We start from the raw sequence: 24,873 nt of genomic DNA, 5'->3' as shown, positions 1-24,873 counted from the left end.
GCAGTGTGCGTGTGGACGGGGAAGGGCAGTGTGGACGGGGAAGGGCAGTGTGGACGGGGAAGGGCAGTGTGCACGTGTGTGTGGACGGAGAAGGGCAGTGTGCACGTGTGTGGACGGGGAAGGGCAGTGTGCGTGTGCCTGTGTGGACGGGGGAAGGGCAGTGTGCGTGTGCCTGTGTGGACGGGGGAAGGGCAGTGTGCGTGTGCCTGTGTGGACGGGGAAGGGCAGTGTGCGCGTGCGTGTAAACGGGGAAGGGCAGTGTGCGTGTGCACGGGGAAGGGCAGTGTGCGCGTGCGTGTAAACGGGGAAGGGCAGTGTGCGCGTGCGTGGGGAAGGGCAGTGTGCGCGTGCGTGGGGAAGGGCAGTGTGCGCGTGCGTGTGGACGGGGAAGGGCAGTGTGCGTGTGGACGGGGAAGGGCAGTGTGCGCGTGCGTGTGGACGGGGAAGGGCAGTGTGCGCGTGCGTGTGGACGGGGAAGGGCAGTGTGCGCGTGCGTGTGGACGGGGGAAGGGCAGTGTACGCGTGCGTGTGGACGGGGAAGGGCAGTGTGCGCGTGCGTGTGGACGGGGAAGGGCAGTGTGCGTGTGTGTGTGTGGACGGGGAAGGGCAGTGTGCGTGTGTGGACGGGGAAGGACAGTGTGTGTGGACGGGGAAGGACAGTGTGCGTGGACGGGCAGTGTGCGTGTGGACGGGGAAGGGCAGTGTGCGTGTGTGGACGGGGAAGGGCAGAGTGTGTGTGTGTGTGTGTACGGGGAAGGGCAGAGGGTGTGTGTGTGTGTGTGTGTGGACGGGCAAGGGCAGTGTGCATGCGTGTGTGGACGGGCAAGGGCAGTGTGCATGCGTGTGTGGACGGGCAAGGGCAGTGTGCATCCTTGTGTGTGTGCGGGGAAGGGCAGTGTGCGTGGACGGGGAAGGGCAGTGTGCGCGTGTGTGTGTGTGTGTGTGTGTGTGTGTGTGTGTGTGTGTGGACGGGGAAGGGCAGTGTGCATGCGTGTGTGGACGGGGAAGGGCAGTGTGCGTGTGTGGACAGGGAAGGGCAGTGTGCATGCGTGTGTGGACGGGGAAGGGCAGTGTGCGTGCGTGTGTGTGTGGACGGGGAAGGGCAGTGTGTGTGGACGGGGAAGGGCAGTGTGTGTGTGTGTGTGTGGACGGGGAAGGGCAGTGTGCGTGTGCCTGTGTGGACGGGGAAGGGCAGTGTGCATGTGTGGGTATGGGGAAGGGCAGTGTGTGTGGACGGGGAAGGGCAGTGTGTGTGGACGGGGAAGGGCAGTGTGTGTGTGTGTGTGTGTGTACGGGGAAGGGCAGTGTGCGTGTGTGGGTACGGGGAAGGGCAGTGTGCGTGGACGGGGAAGGGCAGTGTGTGTGGACGGGGAAGGGCAGTGTGCGTGTGTGGACGGGGAAGGGCAGTGTGCGTGTGTGTGGACGGGGAAGGGCAGTGTGTGCGTGTGTGTGGACGGGGAAGGGCAGTGTGTGCGTGTGTGTGGACGGGGAAGGGCAGTGTGCATGCGTGTGTGTGTGTGTGTGTACGGGGAAGGGCAGTGTGCGCGTGTGTACGGGGAAGGGCAGTGTGCGCGTGTGTACGGGAAAGGGCAGTGTGCGCGTGTGTGTGGACGGGGAAGGGCAGTGTGTGTGTGTTTGTGTGGACGGGGAAGGGCAGTGTGCGTGTGTGTGTGTGAGACGGGGAAGGGCAGTGTGTGTGTGTGTGAGACGGGGAAGGACAGTGTGTGTGGAGGGGGAAGGGCAGTGTGTGTGTGCCTGTGTGTGTGTGGACGGGGAAGGGCAGTGTGCCTGTGTGAATGTGGACGGGGAAGGGCAGTGCGTGTGTGGACGGGGAAGGGCAGTGCGTGTGTGGACGGGGAAGGGCAGCGTGTGTGTGTGTGTGTGTGTGTGTGTGTGTGTGTGGACGGGGAAGGGCAGTGTGCGCGTGTGTGTGTGGACGGGGAAGGGCAGTGTGCGCGTGTGTGTGGACGGGGAAGGGCAGTGTGCGCGTGTGTGTGGACGGGGAAGGGCAGTGTGCGCGTGTGTGTGGACGGGGAAGGGCAGTGTGTGTGTGGACGGGGAAGGGCAGTGTGTGTGTGGACGGGGAAGGGCAGTGTGTGTGTGGACGGGGAAGGGCAGTGTGCATGCGTGTGTGGTCGGGGAAGGGCAATGTGTGTGTGTGTGGGTACGGGGAAGGGCAGTGTGCGTGTGTGGGTACGGGGAAGGGCAGTGTGCGTGGACGGGGAAGGGCAGTGTGCATGTGTGTGGATGGGGAAGGGCAGTGTGCGTGTGTGGACGGGGAAGAGAAGTGTGCGTGTGTGGACGGGGAAGGGCAGTGTGCACGCGTGCGTGGACGGGGAAGGGCAGTGTGCACGTGTGTGTGGACGGGGAAGGGCAGTGTGCACGTGTGTGTGGACGGAGAAGGGCAGTGTGCACGTGTGTGGACGGAGAAGGGCAGTGTGCGTGTGCCTGTGTGGACGGGGGAAGGGCAGTGTGCGTGTGCCTGTGTGGACGGGGAAGGGCAGTGTGCGTGTGCCTGTGTGGATTGGGAAGGGCAGTGTGCGTGTGTGGACGGGGAAGGACAGTGTGCGTGGACGGGCAGTGTGCGTGTGGACGGGGAAGGGCAGTGTGCACGTGTGTGGACGGGGAAGGGCAGTGTGGACGGGGAAGGGCAGTGTGCACGTGTGTGTGGACGGAGAAGGGCAGTGTGCACGTGTGTGGACGGGGGAAGGGCAGTGTGCCTGTGTGGACAGGGGAAGGGCAGTGTGCGTGTGCCTGTGTGGACGGGGAAGGGCAGTGTGCGCGTGCGTGTAAACGGGGAAGGGCAGTGTGCGCGTGCGTGTAAACGGGGAAGGGCAGTGTGCGCGTGCGTGTAAACGGGGAAGGGCAGTGTGCGTGTGCACGGGGAAGGGCAGTGTGCGCGTGCGTGTAAACGGGGAAGGGCAGTGTGCGCGTGCGTGGGGAAGGGCAGTGTGCGCGTGCGTGTGGACGGGCAGTGTGCGCGTGCGTGTGGACGGGGAAGGGCAGTGTGCGCGTGCGTGTGGACGGGGAAGGGCAGTGTGCGCGTGCGTGTGGACGGGGAAGGGCAGTGTGCGCGTGCGTGTGTGTGTGTGGACGGGGAAGGGCAGTGTGTGTGTGTGTGTGTGGACGGGGAAGGGCAGTGTGCGTGTGTGGACGGGGAAGGGCAGTGTGCGTGTGTGGACGGGGAAGGGCAGTGTGCGTGTGTGGACGGGGAAGGGCAGTGTGCGTGGACGGGCAGTGTGCGTGTGGACGGGGAGTGTGCGTGTGGACGGGGAAGGGCAGTGTGCGTGTGTGGACGGGGAAGGGCAGTGTGCGTGTGTGGACGGGGAAGGGCAGAGTGTGTGTGTGTGTGTGTGTGTGGACGGGGAAGGGCAGAGTGTGTGTGTGTGTGGACGGGCAAGGGCAGTGTGCATGCGTGTGTGGACGGGCAAGGGCAGTGTGCATCCTTGTGTGTGTGCGGGGAAGGGCAGTGTGCGTGGACGGGGAAGGGCAGTGTGCGTGTGTGTATGGGGAAGGGCAGTGTGCGCGTGTGTGTGTGTGTGTGTGTGTGTGTGTGTGTGTGTGTGTGTGTGTGTGTGTGTGGACGGGGAAGGGCAGTGTGCGTGCGTGTGTGGACGGGGAAGGGCAGTGTGCGTGTGTGGACAGGGAAGGGCAGTGTGCATGCGTGTGTGGACGGGGAAGGGCAGTGTGCATGCGTGTGTGGACGGGGAAGGGCAGTGTGCGTGTGTGGACAGGGAAGGGCAGTGTGCATGCGTGTGTGGACGGGGAAGGGCAGTGTGCGTGTGTGTGTGTGTGTGTGGACGGGGAAGGGCAGTGTGCGTGGGTGTGGGTACGGGGAAGGGCAGTGTGCGTGTGTTTGTGTGGACGGGGAAGGGCAGTGTGCGTGTGTTTGTGTGGACGGGGAAGGGCAGTGTGCGTGTGGACGGGGAAGGGCAGTGTGCGCGCGCGCGTGTGTGTGTGCGTGTGTGGACGGGGAAGGGCAGTGTGCGTGGACGGGGAAGGGCAGTGTGCGTGTGTGTGCGTGTGTGGACGGGGAAGGGCAGTGTGCGTGGACGGGGAAGGGCAGTGTGCGTGTGTGTGCGTGTGTGGACGGGGAAGGGCAGTGTGCGTGTGTGGGGACGGGGAAGGGCAGTGTGCGTGTGTGGGGACGGGGAAGGGCAGTGTGCGTGTGTGGGGACGGGGAAGGGCAGTGTGCGTGTGTGGACGGGGAAGGGCAGTGTGCGTGTGTGGACGGGGAAGGGCAGTGTGCGTGTGTGGACGGGGAAGGGCAGTGTGCGTGTGTGGACGGGGAAGGGCAGTGTGCGTGTGTGGACGGGGAAGGGCAGTGTGCGTGTGTGGACGGGGAAGGGCAGTGTGCGTGTGTGGACGGGGAAGGGCAGTGTGCGTGTGTGGACGGGGAAGGGCAGTGTGCGTGTGTGGACGGGGAAGGGCAGTGTGCGTGTGTGGACGGGGAAGGGCAGTGTGCGTGTGTGGACGGGGAAGGGCAGTGTGCGTGTGTGGACGGGGAAGGGCAGTGTGCGTGTGTGGACGGGGAAGGGCAGTGTGCGTGTGTGGACGGGGAAGGGCAGTGTGCGTGTGTGGACGGGGAAGGGCAGTGTGCGTGTGTGGACGGGGAAGGGCAGTGTGCGTGTGTGGACGGGGAAGGGCAGTGTGCGTGTGTGGAAGGGGAAGGGCAGTGTGCGTGTGTGGAAGGGGAAGGGCAGTGTGCGTGTGTGGAAGGGGAAGGGCAGTGTGCGTGTGTGGAAGGGGAAGGGCAGTGTGCGTGTGTGGAAGGGCAGTGTGCGTGTATGGACGGGGAAGGGCAGTGTGCGTGTGTGTGTGTGTGTGCGTGTGGACGGGGAAGGGCAGTGTGCGTGTGTGTGTGCGTGCGTGCGTGTCTGGACGGGGAAGGGCAGTGTGCGTGCGTGTCTGGACGGGGAAGGGCAGTGTGCGTGCGTGTCTGGACGGGGAAGGGCAGTGTGCGTGCGTGTCTGGACGGGGAAGGGCAGTGTGCGTGCGTGTCTGGACGGGGAAGGGCAGTGTGCGTGCGTGTCTGGACGGGGAAGGGCAGTGTGCGTGCGTGTCTGGACGGGGAAGGGCAGTGTGCGTGCGTGTCTGGACGGGGAAGGGCAGTGTGCGTGCGTGTCTGGACGGGGAAGGGCAGTGTGCGTGCGTGTCTGGACGGGGAAGGGCAGTGTGCGTGCGTGTCTGGACGGGGAAGGGCAGTGTGCGTGCGTGTCTGGACGGGGAAGGGCAGCGTGCGTGCGTGCGTGTCTGGACGGGGAAGGGCAGCGTGCGTGCGTGCGTGTCTGGACGGGGAAGGGCAGTGTGCGTGCGTGTCTGGACGGGGAAGGGCAGTGTGCGTGCGTGTCTGGACGGGGAAGGGCAGTGTGCGTGCGTGCGTGTCTGGACGGGGAAGGGCAGTGTGCGTGCGTGCGTGTCTGGACGGGGAAGGGCAGTGTGCGTGCGTGCGTGTCTGGACGGGGAAGGGCAGTGTGCGTGCGTGCGTGTCTGGACGGGGAAGGGCAGTGTGCGTGCGCGGACGGGGAAGGGCAGTGTGCGTGTGCCTGCGTGGACGGGGAAGGGCAGTGTGCGTGTGCCTGCGTGGACGGGGAAGGGCAGTGTGCGTGTGCCTGCGTGGACGGGGAAGGGCAGTGTGCGTGTGCGTGTGCCTGCGTGGACGGGGAAGGGCAGTGTGCCTGCGTGGACGGGGAAGGGCAGTGTGCCTGCGTGGACGGGGAAGGGCAGTGTGCGTGTGCCTGTGGACGGGGAAGGGTAGTGTGCGTGGACGGGGAAGGGCAGTGTGCGCGTGTGTGTGTGTGTGGACGGGGAAGGGCAGTGTGCCTGTGTGTGTGGACGGGGAAGGGCAGTGTGCCAGTGTGTGTGGACGGGGAAGGGCAGTGTGCCAGTGTGTGTGGACGGGGAAGGGCAGTGTGCCAGTGTGTGTGGACGGGGAAGGGCAGTGTGCCAGTGTGTGTGGACGGGGAAGGGCAGTGTGCCAGTGTGTGTGGACGGGGAAGGGCAGTGTGCCAGTGTGTGTGGACGGGGAAGGGCAGTGTGCCAGTGTGTGTGGACGGGGAAGGGCAGTGTGCCAGTGTGTGTGGACGGGGAAGGGCAGTGTGCCAGTGTGTGTGGACGGGGAAGGGCAGTGTGCCAGTGTGTGTGGACGGGGAAGGGCAGTGTGCCAGTGTGTGTGGACGGGGAAGGGCAGTGTGCCAGTGTGTGTGGACGGGGAAGGGCAGTGTGCCAGTGTGTGTGGACGGGGAAGGGCAGTGTGCCAGTGTGTGTGGACGGGGAAGGGCAGTGTGCCAGTGTGTGTGGACGGGGAAGGGCAGTGTGCCAGTGCCTGTGGACGGGGAAGGGTAGTGTGCGTGGACGGGGAAGGGCAGCGTGCGTGCGTGCGTGCGTGTCTGGACGGGGAAGGGCAGTGTGCGTGCGTGTCTGGACGGGGAAGGGCAGTGTGCGTGCGTGTCTGGACGGGGAAGGGCAGTGTGCGTGCGTGCGTGTCTGGACGGGGAAGGGCAGTGTGCGTGCGTGCGTGTCTGGACGGGGAAGGGCAGTGTGCGTGCGCGGACGGGGAAGGGCAGTGTGCGTGTGCCTGCGTGGACGGGGAAGGGCAGTGTGCGTGTGCCTGCGTGGACGGGGAAGGGCAGTGTGCGTGTGCGTGTGCCTGCGTGGACGGGGAAGGGCAGTGTGCGTGTGCGTGTGCCTGCGTGGACGGGGAAGGGCAGTGTGCCTGCGTGGACGGGGAAGGGCAGTGTGCGTGTGCCTGTGGACGGGGAAGGGTAGTGTGCGTGGACGGGGAAGGGCAGTGTGCGCGTGTGTGTGTGTGTGTGGACGGGGAAGGGCAGTGTGCCTGTGTGTGTGGACGGGGAAGGGCAGTGTGCCAGTGTGTGTGGACGGGGAAGGGCAGTGTGCCAGTGTGTGTGGACGGGGAAGGGCAGTGTGCCAGTGTGTGTGGACGGGGAAGGGCAGTGTGCCAGTGTGTGTGGACGGGGAAGGGCAGTGTGCCAGTGTGTGTGGACGGGGAAGGGCAGTGTGCCAGTGTGTGTGGACGGGGAAGGGCAGTGTGCCAGTGTGTGTGGACGGGGAAGGGCAGTGTGCCAGTGTGTGTGGACGGGGAAGGGCAGTGTGCCAGTGTGTGTGGACGGGGAAGGGCAGTGTGCCAGTGTGTGTGGACGGGGAAGGGCAGTGTGCCAGTGTGTGTGGACGGGGAAGGGCAGTGTGCCAGTGTGTGTGGACGGGGAAGGGCAGTGTGCCAGTGTGTGTGGACGGGGAAGGGCAGTGTGCCAGTGTGTGTGGACGGGGAAGGGCAGTGTGCCAGTGTGTGTGGACGGGGAAGGGCAGTGTGCCAGTGCCTGTGGACGGGGAAGGGTAGTGTGCGTGGACGGGGAAGGGCAGTGTGCGTGTGCCTGTGTGTGTGTGTGTGGACGGGGAAGGGCAGTGTGCCTGTGTGTGTGGACGGGGAAGGGCAGTGTGCGCGTGCCTGTGGACGGGGAAGGGTAGTGTGCGTGTGTGTGTGTGTGTGTGTGTGTGTGTGTGTGTGTGTGTGTGTGTGTGTGTGTGTGTGTGTGTGTGTGTGTGTAGAATGATTTAAAAATAAAGAAAATTGGACCAACGGCGCTGCTTGAATAAGGTATTAAGCGAAGAGAGGATTTAGACGACCATCTCAGTAAATAAAAGGACTTTAATGTGAAACAGGCTACACGTTTCTACACCGAACCGGCGTCTTCCTCAGGCCAATACAGACTGTGCGGTTCCAGCCCATAAATTCTGTTATATTAGCTGACTGGTGCCCTCCCGACGTGCATTTCAGCATCTCAAGCCCTCATCTGTGCGTGCGTGCGTGCGTGCGTGCGTGCGTGGACGGGGAAGGGCAGTGCGCGTGTGCCTGTGTGTTTGTGTGGAAGGGGAAGGGCAGTGTGCCTGTGTGTGCGGGGAAGGGCACGCGGACGGGGAAGTGGAGTGTGTGTGGAGATACACTACCGTTCAAAAGTTTAGGGTCACTTAGAAATTTCCTTATTTTTGCAAGAAAAGCACAGTTTTTTTCAATGAAGATAACATTAAATTAATCAGAAATACACTCTATACCAGGGGTCTCAAACTCAGCCGGGTAAGTGGGCCGCATATAGAAAAAATGGGAAGTTGACGGGCCGCATTACTTTCAAATTTGATACAATACAAAATTATTATTATTAATCAATTAGTTATTTGAACTACAATAACACTATATTACTATAATAATAATACTACAATACTACATTACTATAATAATACCGCTAGGTTTAAAATTTGAGATATTTCTCCACGTGCTAATTTCAACAATCCAGTTTTCCAGTTTAAGTGTCGCTAAATGCAGTCTGGCTCAGTTCGCCGCGTTTGGCAGACACACATGTCAAGATTGAGCAGCCCCTTTTTAGATAGTGCCACAGGGCCCTCGGTGGATGCTGCCGCAGTGCCCTCGGTGGATGCTGCCGCAGTGCCCTCGGTGGATAATGCAACACACCCCTAGATAAGGCCACAGTGCCCTCCGCAGATGCTACCACAGTGATGTCAGGGTCTTGCCCAGAGCTGGAGTCCCGGAGCAGAGCCGCTTCTAGCACTCGAATTACAGTACAGTTGTGACTGCAGCTCTGGATGTGACTGGAGTATAGCACATAATATAATAGTAGAGTTGTGACTGGAGCTCTAGATTTGTTTGAAGTATAAGACAAGATGTTTGCATCTGCATCTACTGATCTTGCAGTAGAGTTGTGAGTGTAGCTGTGGATGTCTCTGGAGTATAGTACATGATGTTGAAGTAGACTTGTGCGTGCAGCTCTGGATGTGACTGGAGTATAACATGTTACATTAGAGTGGTGACTGCAGCTCTGGATGTGACTGGAGTAAAGTACATGATATAATAGTAGAGTTGTGAGTGCAGCCTGGGATTCCAGCTCTGCTCCTGACATCATTGTCGATGTATGGACAGCGATGTCAGAGGCTTCCCCAAAGCAGAGCCTATACTAGCGCTCTACGCAGGACTCCGCTCTGGGGAAGACCCTGACACATTGTCCATATATGGGCAGCGATGTCAGGGAATTCCACAGAGTCCCGGAGCAGAGCCGATACTAGCGCTCTGCCCGGGACTCCGCTCTGGGGAAGTCCCTGACATCGCTGTTCATATGTGGACAGCGATGTCAGGGAATTCCAGTGTCTCGGAGCAGAGCCGATACTAGCGGCTATGTGTCCCGCAGGCCTGAGACCCCTGCTCTATACATTGTTAATGTTCTAAATGACTATTCTAGCTGCAAATGTCTGGTTTTTAATGCAATATCTACATAGGTGTATAGAGGCCCATTTCCAGCAACCATCACTCCAGTGTTCTAATGGTACATTGTGTTTGCTAACTGTCTTAGAACGCTAATGGATGATTAGAAAACACTTGAAAACCCTTGTGCAATTATGTTAGCACCGCTGTAAACAGTTTTGCTGTTTAGAGGAGCTATAAAACTGACCTTCCTTTGAGCTAGTTGAGAATCTGGAGCATTACATTTGTGGGTTCGATTAAACTCTCAAAATGGCTAGAAAAAGAGAGCTTTCATGTGAAACTCGACAGTCTATTCTTGTTCTTAGAAATGAAGGCTATTCCATGCGAGAAATTGCCAAGAAACTGAAGATTTCCTGCAACGGTGTGTACTACTCCCTTCAGAGGACAGCACACACAGGCTCTAACCAGAGTAGAAAGAGAAGTGGGAGGCCCCGCTGCACAACTGAGCAACAAGACAAGTACATTAGAGTCTCTAGTTTGAGAAATAGACGCCTCACAGGTCCTCAACTGGCAGCTTCATTAAATAGTAGCCGCAAACCGCCAGAGTCAACATCTACATTGAAAAGGCGACTCCGGGATGCTGGCCTTCAGGGCAGAGTGGCAAAGAAAAAGCCATATCTGAGACTGGCTAATAAAAGGAAAAGATTGATATGGGCAAAAGCACACAGACATTGGACAGAGGAAGATTGGAAAAAAGTGTAATGGACAGACGAATTGAAGTTTGAGGCGTTTGGATCACACAGAGGAACATTTGTGAGACGCAGAACAACTGAAAAGATGCTGGAAGAGTGCCTGACGCCATCTGTCAAGCATGCTGGAGGTAATGTGATGGTCTGGGGTTGCTTTGGTGCTGGTAAAGTGGGAGATTTGTACAAGGCAAAATGGATTTTGAATAAGGAAGGCTATTACTCCATTTTGCAACGCCATGCCATACCCTGTGGGCAGTGCTTGATTGGAGCCAATTTCATCCTACAACAGGACAATGACCCAAACCCACCTCCAAATTATGCAAGAACTATTTAGGGAAGAAGCAGGCAGCTGGTATTCTATCTGTAATGGAGTGGCCAGCGCAGTCACCAGATCTCAACCCCATAGAGCTGATGTGGGAGCAGCTTGACCGTATGATACGCAAGAAGTGCCCATCAAGCCAATCCAACTTGTGGGAGGGGCTTCTGGAAGCATGGGGTGAAATTTCTCCCGATTACCTCAGCAAATTAACAGCTAGAATGCCAAAGGTCTGCAATGCTGTAATTGCTGCAAATGGAGCATTCCAAGACCAAAGCAAAGTTTGAAGGAGAAAATTATTATTTAAAATAAAAATCATTATTTCTAACCTTGTCAATGTCTTGACTATATTTTCTAGTCATTTTGCAACTCATTTAATAAATATAAGTGTGAGTTTTCATGGAAAACACAAAATTGTCTGGGTGACCCCAAACTTTTGAACGGTAGTGTGTGTGTGTATGTATGTATGTATGTGTGTATGTGTGTATGTGTGTATGTGTGTATGTGTGTATGTGTGTATGTGTGTATGTGTGTATGTGTGTGCGCGTGTATATATATATAATTATTTTTTTTAGATCATTGCATTCTTATTATGACACACAATGTAGGCCCAATACATACGCAGAACGACGATTTAACTTGGTGTCCTTTAGAGCAAAGATGTGCACTGTTCCTTTATCACTGGAACTGCACAGAAAGGAACTGTCATGGCTGAAATTGATACTGGAAAGAGAGGAAACCTAAATGTTAATAGGACATCATTACTGCCAAGTATTTTTAATGTTGCTTTACTCATAGGCTACTCCTAGTAACGTAACAGGCTCCTCCAACCCAAGCGGACATCAGCTTTAAGCCCCATTCGGGCGGCTGTAACGCGCCCGAAAATCCCGGCCAAACTGTGGGTCTTATGACCTGAACTAACAGCATAAAAAGACTCTATGGTACGGTCAGTATGGCTCATTGAAGCTGCATTACAGCCGTCTTAATGAGGCCTAACACCGTTATACAGTGCACAGAGCGGAGTCAATGAATATCAAAGAAAATAAAAATCTATTTCTATCACTTACTACTGTCCCTAACCTAATCTCATTTATAGTCATCCTTAGTTTACTTACCAGTAGAGAGTGGCCGGGTCTGTTCCGCGCCGTAGTTCCACTAGCTGCTCCCGGGTCTGGGTGTCAAAGAGCCGTATTAAAGTGCCTTTACGTGAGGCTGAAGCCACCAAAGTACCCTGCTGATTGACTGCCAGACAGCCTAGTTCAATGGAGCAGATGAGCTACCAGGCTTGGCATTACACAGATCCTGTAAGTAGAGAAAGTGCTTAGATAGATATGTATTAAAACGCTACTAAAAAAATCCCTATAGTTAAAAATGGACTTACCACCAGCTGTAAGCTGCCACATTTGTGGCCTGGAAAGAGCAACAACTGTTTTTCCATACTTGGGCAGAGATCGCACAGACCTGGAGAGATAGAAATGACTAGAAATTAATAGAAAGTATCAATAAATTAGATAGTAAATTATAACAAAGATAAAACGACACATTATGAGGGCTCATAGTAGAACAGAGCTGTAAGCACACCGTTTTGACGTATGGTGCCCATGTACAGCACCATATTACATGGTTGTATGCTCCTAAAAGCAATGGAGAAACCTCTGTGTGGCATCAGAGGCATACAGTGGTACAATAAGGCCTAATAGACTCACATAATTTAGAAATTGTGCACACAGATGTATTCGGGTACTGTACAGGTTCTAAGTAAGGCTTCGTTCACATCTGCGTCACTGTACCGTTCTGGCGTTACGTCGGAGCTTCCCGTCAGAACTGGACCCTGACAAACAAATGGAAACCATAGGTTTTTCAGTTTGTCTCCGTTGTGCAAGGGTTCCGTCGTTTTGACAGAATGAATAGAACAGTATTGATTCTGTCAAAACTACGGAATTCTTGCACAACTGAGGCAAACGGAAACCATTTGCACCCGATCTGTCACCATTGAAATCAATGGTGATGCAAACAGAAAGCTATGGTTTCCGTTTGTTTCAGTCAGCGTCCCGTTCGTACAGGAAGCTCCGACGGAACGCAAGAGCGGAAAACTGACGCAGATGTGAACGCCCCTAAGGAGGAGATCTCTGGTCAGGTTTTTTTTTTGTAATATTAATTATTTATTTTATTGAATTATTTATTTAAGACAAAGGTGGGTACAAAAAGTCAGGATGACGGCCTGGGCCGATATTTTAACCAGCATCAGTAATTTCACCAAGAAACTTTTGTTTTTCAAGACATTATGCAGCTATGAATCACTCGCCTCCCTAGAAGATCGAATAGAATGTGAGAGAAAATTTACCATTTTAGGAATTCTAAGGGCCTGTTCACATCAGCGTTGCTTTTCCGTTCATGGGTTCAGTGGCGGCTTTCCATCAGAGGAACCAATCAACGGGAAGCCAAACAGGAACTAAAGATTCTATTTTGTATTACCGTTGATTTCAATGGCAATGCTTCCGTTTGCTTTGGTTTCCGTTAAGCTTCAGTTTTTTTCGCGGAAACAATAGCGCAATCAACTGCTCTATGGTTTCAGCGGAAAAAAAAAAACTTAAACTTCACGGAACGTACACCAAGGCATACGGAAGCATTTCCATTGAAATCAATGGTAATGCAAAATAGGTTTCCGTTTAGCTTTCCGTTCATGGGTTTCTCTAATGGAAAGCTGCAAACCCATAAATGGAAAAGCAACGCTGATGTGAACAGTCCCTAAGATTACATAAGAAAACCGCAGCTCTATATGTTGTTCTTCACTAACTTCAGTGAGGAAACCATAGGCCAGTAAAACCAGTGGCCCATAGCAGCACACTGGTCAAGAACTACCATGCATTGCTGGTATCTGATGTTTATGAGGACGGGCAGATGCTTTACTGATCATTGGAGTGCCATGTAGGGCAAAAATTATTTTTGTACCAAGTACTGTATGGCACAAGCAAAACTATGGGACGAAACATGTGGAAAAACAAAGCAAAGAGTACGTATCCACACACACACAGCCTTGAGCAGCAGCAGCCCCCCCCCGCAGTTCTATGGTGGTCTAGTTGGATGCAGTAGAACCGCAGGGGTCCTGGTCTTGCATCTACATTATGGACCATACAAAGCGGCTGTACTACAGCTGTGCAAAACTGGCCTTAGGGAAACTTTATATCTTTAGGAAGCCTTTACCTTTAGGGTTGTCTCTTGTGTCAAACTCAAAGAGTTTAGTTGGGTTATCCGGGAAGGAGTAAACATAGATCCGGTTCTTCACTACGATGACAATCCTGTAGAATTGAATACATATTGTTATTTCATGCCTAAGCCTCTACAGATCTGAGTATATCCTAATGAGTCTTAAAGTGAACCTATTGGTTGTGTTGGACAAGCAGCTGAGAGTATAAGGGTATGTTCACACTGGCTATTTTCAGCAGTTTTTAGGGCCGTAAACATCCTGAAAAACCAGAAGAAGAACGCCTACAAACGTCTGCCCATATGCGGCGTTCTGTTCAGACGGGTCGTTATTTTACGCCTCATTTTCAAATAACGGCGTGTAAAAAGAAGTGCATGTAACTACATGCGCCGTTTTTTGGAGCAGTTTTTCATTGACTCAATAGAAAAACAGCTCCAAAAACAGCCGTAAAAAAACACCGCAAAAAACGCTAGTTGCTTAAAAAACAACAACAGGTGAAAATCAGGGGCTGTTTTCCCTTGAAAACAGCTCTGTAATTTCAGACGTATTTTGTTAAGCGTGTGAACATACCCTGAGTGTACTGCCAGAGTGTATTATTACTCAAACCGTCATAAAAAAGGGGTTTTTCGGAGTTAAGCAAAAAAAAATAATAAAAAAAAAAAAATATATATATATATATATATATATATATATATATATATATATATATATATATATATATATATATATATAGTCAATGAGCAGGAATAGTGTTGAAATAAAATAGCCACCTGATAAACCCCCCCCCCCCCCGTCACTCCAGCACCGCCGGTCTTCGTTTCATTGGCTGCGGCAATGATGTATATACACACACCTCAGTGGTCTTTTGCTGTAGACAGCGGGGGCCACTGAATAGATGTAGCGGTCACATGGGTATAGGGGCACATCATCGCAGCACCCAAGTAAACAAAAAACAGGGGAGCACACTGGAACCGCGAGCGCTGGTGTAGGGGGGGGGGGGGATTTGTCAGGGATGTATTTGTGATTTTAAAACTATTGCTACTTACCCATTATTTTGCTGAACTAGGGAAACCCTTTTAAACTACAGATTCTCTACTAAAACCAGCAACTTGAAGGAGAGTAATCATTAGATGTCTATAGTAGGGATGTCACGATACCAGAACTTGGACTTCGATACCGATACTTCGTTTAGTATTGCGATTTCGATACTTTGCCAACAGTAATAAAAAAATAAAAAAAGTTCTTCCATTTTCTGATGTGAGGCGCGTGGTGTGATGATGAATTTAACCTCCACGTGCCTCACAATAATAGTAATTAATCCCATCATGTTTCTCAGTCATAATGGGTTAATATGTAAGGTACATGATGGGGTTAATTACTATTAATGTGAGGCACATGGAGGTTAAATTCATCGCACCTCGTGCCCCACAATAAGTGAAAGAAAGCAGTTTATTTTATTGTTTTACAGCGTATACATCATAAATGATGCAAAAAAAATTGTTGTGCAGGTTATTACGGCCACGCCAATACCGAATATGTGTATATTTTATGTATTGATGCTTATTTTAATGTTTATTGTAAAAAAGGTGGACCCTGTTCTGTCTGCCCATATATGGTATGTCCCTCAATCGCGCCACAGGAATTCCCTGTGACGCGATCCAAGGGGCCCCCCTTCTAATTTTCTCCTGAATGCTGCAGTCTGCGGTGATCGCAGCATTCAGGAGAATAGCAGCGGAGATAAGAGGTTTCTCTGATGTGTGCGGGGCTGTGGCTGTAATACAGTCATTGCCCCGCTCCTGACAGGAAGTGCGTGTGAGGTTGAGGTGATGCGGCCGGCACTGCACTAATGAGCGGCGGTTCAGGCACTGAAGACAGAACATAGGGGTGTTTTGTAGTGCGCCTGCCATATTCTGTCAACAGTGCCGCCGCTCATTAGTGCATTGCATCATCATGACCCCTTGCACTTGTCAGGACTCAGGAGCGGGGCAATAGCTGTATTACACAGCCGTATCCTCGCTCTCATACATTCATGCGTTACAATACGGAGCTGTGTGGCTGCACAGCAAAGTATCGAAATACATGAAACAACGGTATCGAACCGTTTGGGGATGCAAAGTATCTAAACAGTATCGAAGTTTCAATGCATCCCTAGTCTATACGACTCTCTGTGCATGCCCAAAATAATAGGCAGCAGAGAGCACACGGATCTGTACTGAAAGGCCACCAGTCCTTAAAGGGGTGGTCTTACAACGATACCCAATAAGGGCATTTGGACATCAGAGGGGGGGCTTGGGACCGAATTATAAAAATCCGATCGGTTATTTAGCCCCTTAAGGATGAAGCCAAGATTAGTTGATATTTTTGTAATTTATAGTATGCCTTTTAAACGTGCAGTGTAAATAATGTGTTAGGCTTGGTTCACATTGCGTTATTTTTCATCTGTCAGAGGAAGTTTGACGTATACCTCTAAAGAATGCTTTACGTAGATCTAAAATATGATGTGAAATATGCCTTAACTTTGTCCTGTAGGGCGTTAGTTATGGGAATACCAAATATTTATAGTTTGGTTTTTTTATTCAAGCAAATGCTATTTTGAAGGGAAACAAAGATTACTCTTTTTTTTTTTACTTTAGTTTTTGTTAAAAATTCTTGTCCCAATAGGGGACTTACATATTTTAACTTAACAAAGAATGCATTTGAATACCTACGAATTCCAAATACATTATTATTGCTGGTCAGTGAAAATCTACAGACACCTATTAGGCCATACATAAGGCACGATCTTTTAGACAACTACATATGGAACATCCCTTTACGGAGGTCGGCTATGGGAGGACAAAGGGAACCCCCTCCCTCCCTTTGTTTTGATCTCTTAGGCTGGGTTCTCACAGTGCAGAATTTGCATGCGTTTTTTGGTTTGTTTTTTTAAGCCAAAACCAGGAACGGAACCTAAACAGAAGAAATATATCAAGAAAGGCATGAAAGGTCTGCTCTCCTGGATCCAATTCGGGTTTTTATATATAAAATGCTGGCAAAGTCTGCAGCAAATCTGCAATGTGGAAACCCAGCCATGCACATGACCGTAGTTTTCGTTTGTAATTACAGACCCATTAATTTCTCTGGCCGATGGACACCTTCCCTTATATTTACAGGAAGGTGCCCGTGGCGCAGAAACCTTCCGTAAAAAATAGGACATGTTCTATTTTTTTATTTTACGGGCCATGCTCCCATACTTTACAATGGGAACACAGCCCGCAAACGCGGACGGCTGTCCAAACCCTAATCACGAACCGTGATTATGGGCACGGTCGTGTGCATGGCGCCTTAGATGCAGTGGTCACTAGCCAGCTGACAGGCTATCGGGATTCTGTTATAAATGTAATTTCTCTTCAACTCCCCTGCTTTAGATTGACACATAAAGCAATTAAAAGGTATAAAATAAAACAGCATATAAGATTCAGCCCCCTAATATATTAGCCCGTGTACCTCCATATACCAGGAGGACACGGACCTCTGCATTAACTGTAGTAGTTATCTCAACCCCTTAATAACTGCCTATACGCCTTTTCACTGCGGCTATTAATGGGTGCCCCGTGCTGGCTAGAGTGGCTGTCAGGCAGTCTAAAGACATCCGGGCACCTGCTCTAGTGGGTGGGATCAAAATCAGCATCGATCCCGCTTGTTTAACCCCTTAAATGTGGCGCTCAATAGTGAGCAGCGCATCTAAGCGGTTTTAGAGGGAAGGGGCTCCCTCTCACCCCCATCGGCACACCTGCGATGCAATCTAACAAAGGCCCCCTGGTCTGCCTTTAGTGGATGCCTGTTAGGCCATACATTGACAGGCACAATACACTGCAATACAGAAGTAATGCAGTGTTTACTATGCGATCATTTGATCGCTTTTATTTAGTGGGACTAAAAACAAAAACAGAAAAAAAAAAGTTCATAATAAATATAAATCCCTTACAAAATGCTTTAAAGGGAAAAAAATGTTACACATATTTGGTATTGCCACATCCGTAACAACTCCAACTATAAAACGATTACATTTAACAAGCACAGTGAACGCCGTTAAAAAAGAAAATAAAAAACAATGCAAAGAAAAAAAAAAAAAGTTATGGCTCTTTAAACAGAGACAAAAAATAAAAAAAGCCTTTTTACTGTGTATAAGGGGTAAAACATAAAAAAATACAATAAAAAGTATATTTAAAAAAACTATATCAATTTTGTATCGCTGCAATCATAATGACCCACTGAATTAAGTTATGTTTAGTCCTCAAACAGCGGTGTCGACTGAATAGAAAAAAGTATAGCTCTTTGAATGAGACAATGGATCAACTTTAAAAACTGCTGGGTCGTTCAAGTCTAAAATGGGCTGCTCACTAAGGGGTTAATCACCCGAATTAAAGGCTTTACTTATTACAATAACAAACTTCAATCAATAGAAGAAAAGCAGATCTGTGGACTCACTTGTCGGCTCGCAGTCGTACACTGAGCACAGGTTTAGTGAATGTGAACTCCAGCACCAGCTTGTCTTTCCCATCCCGCGAGTCGTCCCAGATGAGCACTAGTCAAGAATAAGGAGATGTAAGCGCTCTTACTGAGCCAGAGAGGTACGGTGTAACCAGATAAGGAGTAATTACCGGATATATCGGAGAATTTGGGATTACTCCCACCGCCCACCAGCGTCAGCAGGTTACATCTGTGCAGCATTTCAACCTGTCCAACGCTGCCCACCTGCTCCACATCTGGCGGAAGGAACATAATACTGGTCAGTGCCTGGCAATGGTGATGGAGGGTTCTTACATCTAGCTCGCCACACTATCTTTTTGACCATTTAAGTTGAAGGGGTTTTCTGAGGTTCCAGCGAATATCAGAAAATCCCTTTACTGCACCCAGAGTAGGAGAATACTAACATCTCACAATCTTGAAAAACAGCTCTACCCTGCCACCAGCCATCTTCTTAGAACAAGAGGTAGTGACATTTTGTCCATAGTGACGTCATGTCAAATGCCTCAGCGACCAATCATGACATGGCAATCATGGCATGGTCCCGTGGACGCTATGTCGCAATAATGACATGATTGCGTGATATCATCAGGATAGGTGATCGTTTCCTAACTGTTGGGACCCCCACCGATTGAAAAAAAAAAAACTGACTCCCCGCAGTAAGGAGGAGGAGCTTAAATCGAGCTGCGGTTGAGAATGCGCCCGCCACTCCCACAGTTTATTAGAATGACAAACAGCTGAGATATGTACTCTGCTGTTTCGGTCATTCCCATAGTCGTTGAAAGTAGCGGCAGCGTGCATGCTTGATCGCCACTCCATTCAATGTCATCCTCACTGTGGTCGAGCAGTGAGGAGCATCTAGGGGCGGGGGGCAGTCGAGTCCCCCTTTCTCACGATCAATAGTGGTCCCAGGAAACAATCACAATCATTAGATAGGTGATAATTTAGGATTTTTGGTACTACCCCTCAAACTCAAAATTATCCGCTTAACTTACCCAGGTGGCCTTTCTCCATCAGAGGTTCAATGTTAAAGATTCTTACTCCCGTCTCCATCGCACAACAGAAGCAGCCTGAACCAAACAGAAAAAGGAAGAAAAAAGAAAAACACAATGATAGCAAACAAACAGCCGCCTCCAAGATGTAGACTTCAAATATTAAATTCTCAACGTTTTCAAGCTCGGTTTGCTGTCAGTGAATGGAAACATCTTTCTTTACATCAGCTTTATCATGATAAGGAGGAGTTTTCAGCCTCTGACTCTACACAAGGATGTTCCATTCACTGACAATACTGTACAAGATAAGGAATATAAAAGGCATATGGACAGAAGATTGGGGGGGGGGGGGGGATCGCCTTCCCGGCTCTGATGAACTCGTGAGAACTGGGGAGAAGACTTGGCGTGACTTCACAATGCAATAAACAAGGCAAAACTTCTTAAGTTATTCATAAATTGCCTATAGATCCCTTACCCACTTATTTTGTACAGATTATATATAAAGCCTCCAACTTTAGACAGGTCCGCTCTATGAGCCCAAACAGCACAACAATATATTGCGCCATTTGGCTAATAGCATATATTAAAACATTTTTAAAAAAACGCCATTCCGATAGTTATGAATCTGCCGTATTCATGAGGGTAGGCAGGCAGACTATGAATGGATTTTTTATTTTTAAAACTAAAAGATAAAGGGCTGGATGGCGACTTCCGATTCTTGGCGGAAGGGTTTCAAAGTTTCTCAGCCCACAGTGATCTATCCAGTCACAGCGCCACCTGAACAGCCAACCAAACGTCCCCTAAAAGTGCCAGCCAGTCTCATGTGCAGGAGCCTTCACTTCTCCCGTCCTTCCATTGAATCATAAAGAATGGGCTGTAAATGTAGAGTGTGGTCCTCTCCTGCTGAAAGTGTGTGATAGATGGAAAAACAAAAAGCGGCTCCAAACACCTCAAACTATACATTTTATATATCAAAACGGAGGAGACATTTTAACGTGAAAAATTAAAGAAATAGAAAAAAAGGTTTTTGGTGTTATTTTATGCCTTTTGCACAATTATAAATCCCTAAAGAACAAAACAAAAAAGCGCTACGTGCGAAGAAAAAAAAACTATACAAATGATTTGGGTAACACAAAAAAAAAACAAAAAAACTAATCGCCGTTAAACCAACACAAAACACTAAGGTCGTTGCAATAGGGCGACTTCTGACTGCAGTCACGGTTTAAGGCGACCGACTGAGGAAGTTTGTTTGACAGTTCAGGCTGTGGAGAGCGACAAATAAGGAAAAAAACGCGCTCAGCTTATGATGTTTTGTCACAGTCCAATCTCTTTACATAGTTGGATCACGAAGGACTTGCGATCACAGAGATCTAATCAGAAAACAGCCATAGATATTCCCTTGTTTGTAGAACTACAGCTGCTAATTCTAAATATCACTTAAAGGGGGATGTCCCATCATCTTTGTTTAATTGAGGGGGTCCCTGTGTACGACATCCATGTACCCTCATAGGACGAGCTGACTGGCGCGGTCCTGATAGTACAACGTGCGCACGGCAGAGCAGTGTCCGCGGAGCCTGTAGGGCAGCCGGCGCTCCCGAGTACGGAGTGGCTCAGCCTCTGTGTGTTGCGGTACAGGCCGGGCACCGCGTGTAGAGATATTTTCCCCTAGAAGCAGTGTCACATTTTGGTTTTTCTGTCAGATTTGTATGGAATCCAACAGAGAGAAGCCCCACGTACATCTATCGCTGCCCTATGACATAACAGACGCATGTACTGCCTACACCTCAACATGGCTGTCCATCCCAACCACGCTCCGGCCATTAACCCTTTCAACACAGCATACAACGTAAGAGCAACGGTGTGGTCACGTGACTACGATACCGGACCCACGGACGAGACGTCACCATGGCTGCGTGGTTTACATATCACCATGGGCCTACAACTGAAGGGCCCACCATATTTTCTTAATAACCAAACTGATTTGTGGTTTCTTCTTCAATAAGTAGCAGTTTCTGTCACCACTTTAATCAATTTAAACTCCACCTTAAAAGGGTTAAAACACCACAATAACGTTATCAGCGAAGGCCACATTGAAAACCTTACCACCCAGCCCCCTGGGGACTACTATGGACGTCATTGGCTTGCATCGTGGTTATAAAGCCTTCACATTCACCACTTACTCTGGTCCTGGTTAAACCGGAGCCCATTGACACCGCGCTGGGACATGGCGGACACAGGCTGTAACGAAAGAGAGAAGTTCTGTCACGACAGCTACGAGCTGGTACCTCACTCCGTGCGGCTCTGCTGCGTCATTTACCTGGCTCTACAGGTGACAGCCGCTTTGTTTACGACACCACGCTTCCGTATTTACATGTTACAAGTCGCGGGACGCCGGAAATGACGCAAAGACGCGCATCCCTTCTACGCCATGTTTAATGTGGGCAGTCTTGCCGTCTTTGTAACATTCTTACGTCCGGCTATTATAACCGGCAGTGCCACTAAGCGCACACTCTGTGTTCCTGCAAGACGTTCCTCCTGATGTAGAGAGACGTATGAACATATTTTCCCACTATCATTAATACATGGGGCTGCTTCATGCATACTTTAAGACATTTTGTGCAGATCCTTATATAAAACAGAGCTGCATTACCAAATTACTAGGCTTCAGCGCTGAAATCTCCCAGCATTCCTTGCTTGCTCATTATATGTATGAAGCTTGTTTTGATGATTTTCTTTCTGAAGGTGTCACTGTCCCACTACATGGCAGGAGCTATTAGGGGTGTGTAACAATAGGTTTGTGTCTGATTCCAATGACAACCAGCAGTAATGTAGACTGCACTATAACTCAGGATGAGTAAATGATTCTCAATGTAAACTGATAGAGAAAAAAAATCCAAGCTGTCCAATCCTTGACATAAGCATCATCAGATGTGAGGCAGCCACTTCTCCCTTCAGGGGAGTCAGGTTTAGCTGGTGAGCGGGCAACAGGTTACTAATGTCTATGGCCAGCGTTAATAGGCAAAACAGAGGAATTTGCGACCAATCTTATATTATTTACAATTGGAACGCTGCAACAAATCTCATCCACGCGCTGCATAAGATTCAGCTGGAAAACCGTTCATAAATCGACCAGCGGTGCATTTTCATTAATCCGCAGCGTGTCAATTTATGCTGCAGAATCGCTGGTTTTCAGTTGCGGGTTTTCTACCATGAATTCAATGGAGACATAAAATCCACAACAAATAGCAGATGTTGCTAATTTTGCGGCAGAAAACCTGCTATTCGCAACTCCAAAAAATAAATTATACTTTCCCAGATCACTCTGCTGTTTCCGCATCCAGCGGCCGTCTGCTCATCTGCATTGTTGGGTCTGGTGTCTCTCGTCTTCCTCTTGACAATACCCCATACATTCTCTATGGGGTTTAACCCGTTAGTGGCCGCCGTAAAAAAAACAACTAATGGGCGGTTACTAACAGGCTTTATTCCGATGCAATAGCCTTTTTACGGCGCTGCATCGGAATAAATAGAGCAGAGAGCCGTTAAATCTCCCTGTTCTCAGCTACCAGAGAGCAGCCCTGCCCTAACGGGCGAGATCGATATCAGTAACGATCTCGCTCCTTTAACCCCTCAGATGCGGCGCTCAATAGCGAGCGCTGCATCGGAGTGGTTTTGGAGAGAGGGAGGGAGCTCCCTCTCTCACCCCACTGGCAGCCTGCGTAAGATTGCAGAGTATCGGTGGTTTCTATGGCAGCTGGGGGGCCTAATAAAGGACCCCAGGTCTGCCACTGGTTATGCCTGCTAGCAGATGCCTGTCCGTTTTACACGGATAGGCACTAATACACTGCAATACAAAAGTATTGTATTATAAAAGCGATCGGAGGATCGCATAGTGAAGTCCCCTCGTGAGACTAATAAAAAAAAAGTTGAACAAACAAAACAAGTGAAAAAAAACATGAAAAACCCACCTTTTCCCCTTAAAAAAATGCTTTATTAAGAGTAAAAAAAATTCTGCATCGTTTACGCTACGTGGGAACCCGCCCTTAGGCTTCCTTCATACAGGATTTTTTGGCAGATAAAAAAAAGCCACGAATGTCATGCATTTCTTTGGGTGGCCTTTTCTTTAGTCTCAAATTTTTAACATGTTTTTTTTCAAGCATTTAAGGGGAAAACACTTAGAAATAAAACAGCACACCTAGATCATGCTGCGTTTAAAAAAAAAAAGTTAAGGACCCAATGCACGAGAAGGGAAAACCAGCACTGTTTGGAGCGCGTTTGTAAGCCGCAACTACGAGTGGGTCCCTAACATGGAAGGGTTATGTCTTTCCATTAGGCCGTGTGAAAGTGGAAAGTCTATGAGCCCGCACACCACATGCTCAGCTTTCCGAGAAAAGCCCATCAGAAACGAGGCGGCATAGCGCTCACCCAAGCTCTTCTGACGCTTTCTTTTAGCAATTCATGGTCTCAGTGTTTGGACCCCTATTGATTAAAACATATGAGCTGTCACAAATTTTTTTTTTTAATAATTTAGTTACCCTTTAACTGTGAATCACGTTTAAAAAATAATTCAACCATCCACAGTGATCCAAATTTGCTGGTGGACATTGTTATTGTGAATAATCATTCTATCTGTGCACATAGCCGACACTTTGCCATATCCACTGTTTAGTGAGAGAGAATCCTTTAACAATATAACCCTTTCATGTACAGATCTGGTTAGTCAAGCCTGTACTTCCAGAGCTGTAGTATGTCCTGCGAGTACTGAAAAACAGAAGTATATGGCTTCCTGACCCACAGTGTGCAGTTGGCCACCTCTTCAAAATAAATTGGAAAAACCAAGCACACTAAAAATCCTCCATATATATATGCACCGAAATCCAGTCTTTACAAGGAGAATTTCTTTACTCCATTAGAGAAACATTTACTTGGCCACATATGCATATGGTTTTGCATGCGGCTGTAATGGAATAAATACAATTGACATGCCGCGGAATAAAACTCTGCACCGCAGGTCAATTTCTGAGCGTTTCTTTCACTCAGTATTTACGCAGCATGCGGATCAGATTTGTTTTATCTCATCCACTTCGCTGCTACTGTATTTGCTGCGGATTTTCCGCAACTAATTCCGTTGCGGAAAATCCGCAGTATTTACGCAACGTGTGAACTGGCCCTTAACGATCAGGCCTATTTTGGCCTGAATGACCAAGCATTCTTTTTTTATTTTAGTTGCGTTTTTCAATGGAACGATTTTAGTTTTAATACATTTTTGCATAACCACATTCCAAGAGCCATAACTATTATTTTTCCGTTGATATTGCCATATGAGGGCTTGTTTTTTGCGGGACAAGGTGTAGTTTTCATCGTTACTATTTTGGGGTGCACGGGACTTATTGATTAACCTAATTTTTTTTGGTGGGGAATGCAGAAAAAAAAAAAACCACGATTTTGACGTTTTTAGCGGGGGGTTTTTTTTTTTTGTACGGCGTTCACTATACAGTTGAATTAATGTGTTAACTTTATTCTTTGTGTTACGATGGCAGCGATACCATATGTGTACTTTACACTTCTTAAATAAAACCACTTTTTATGGGAAAAATTATTTTATTTTATTTTTACTCTTCACGGTTTTTTTTAAAAAACTGACTTCTTTTAATTATTTTTTTACGTCCCACTAGGGGACTTCACCATGCGATCTTCTGATCGCAGATATAACGCATTGGTATACTTCGTAATACCAAAGCATTATTGCCTGCCAGTGTAAAACGGACAGGCAATCTATTATGCCATGCCTCTGGCACGGCCTAATAGGCATAAAGCCAGGGCAGGCCTGGGGGTCTTTGTTAGACACCCGGCTGCCATGGCAACCCGTTGGTGGC

General features: G+C 49.8%; 1 protein-coding gene across 1 annotated transcript in view; it reads right to left on the bottom strand.

The window, feature by feature from the left end:
• WDR45 (WD repeat domain 45) overlaps positions 1–21,310 on the bottom strand; it is a 50,463-nt gene extending 29,153 nt beyond the window's left edge. Inside the window, 9 exon segments of the mRNA XM_075835337.1 lie at positions 10,916–11,017; positions 11,410–11,557; positions 11,560–11,596; positions 11,676–11,755; positions 13,499–13,593; positions 17,970–18,066; positions 18,143–18,247; positions 19,004–19,078; positions 21,181–21,310. Of these exon segments, the coding sequence (XP_075691452.1) occupies positions 10,916–11,017; positions 11,410–11,557; positions 11,560–11,596; positions 11,676–11,755; positions 13,499–13,593; positions 17,970–18,066; positions 18,143–18,247; positions 19,004–19,078; positions 21,181–21,226 (785 nt within the window). The 5' untranslated portion in view covers positions 21,227–21,310.
• Between the last annotated feature and the right edge of the window lie 3,563 nt (positions 21,311–24,873).

This window comes from Rhinoderma darwinii, chromosome 8, assembly GCF_050947455.1.
Source record: "Rhinoderma darwinii isolate aRhiDar2 chromosome 8, aRhiDar2.hap1, whole genome shotgun sequence".
In the NCBI taxonomy this organism is placed as follows: domain Eukaryota; kingdom Metazoa; phylum Chordata; class Amphibia; order Anura; family Rhinodermatidae; genus Rhinoderma; species Rhinoderma darwinii.
This window is presented reverse-complemented; position numbering and strand designations above follow the sequence as displayed.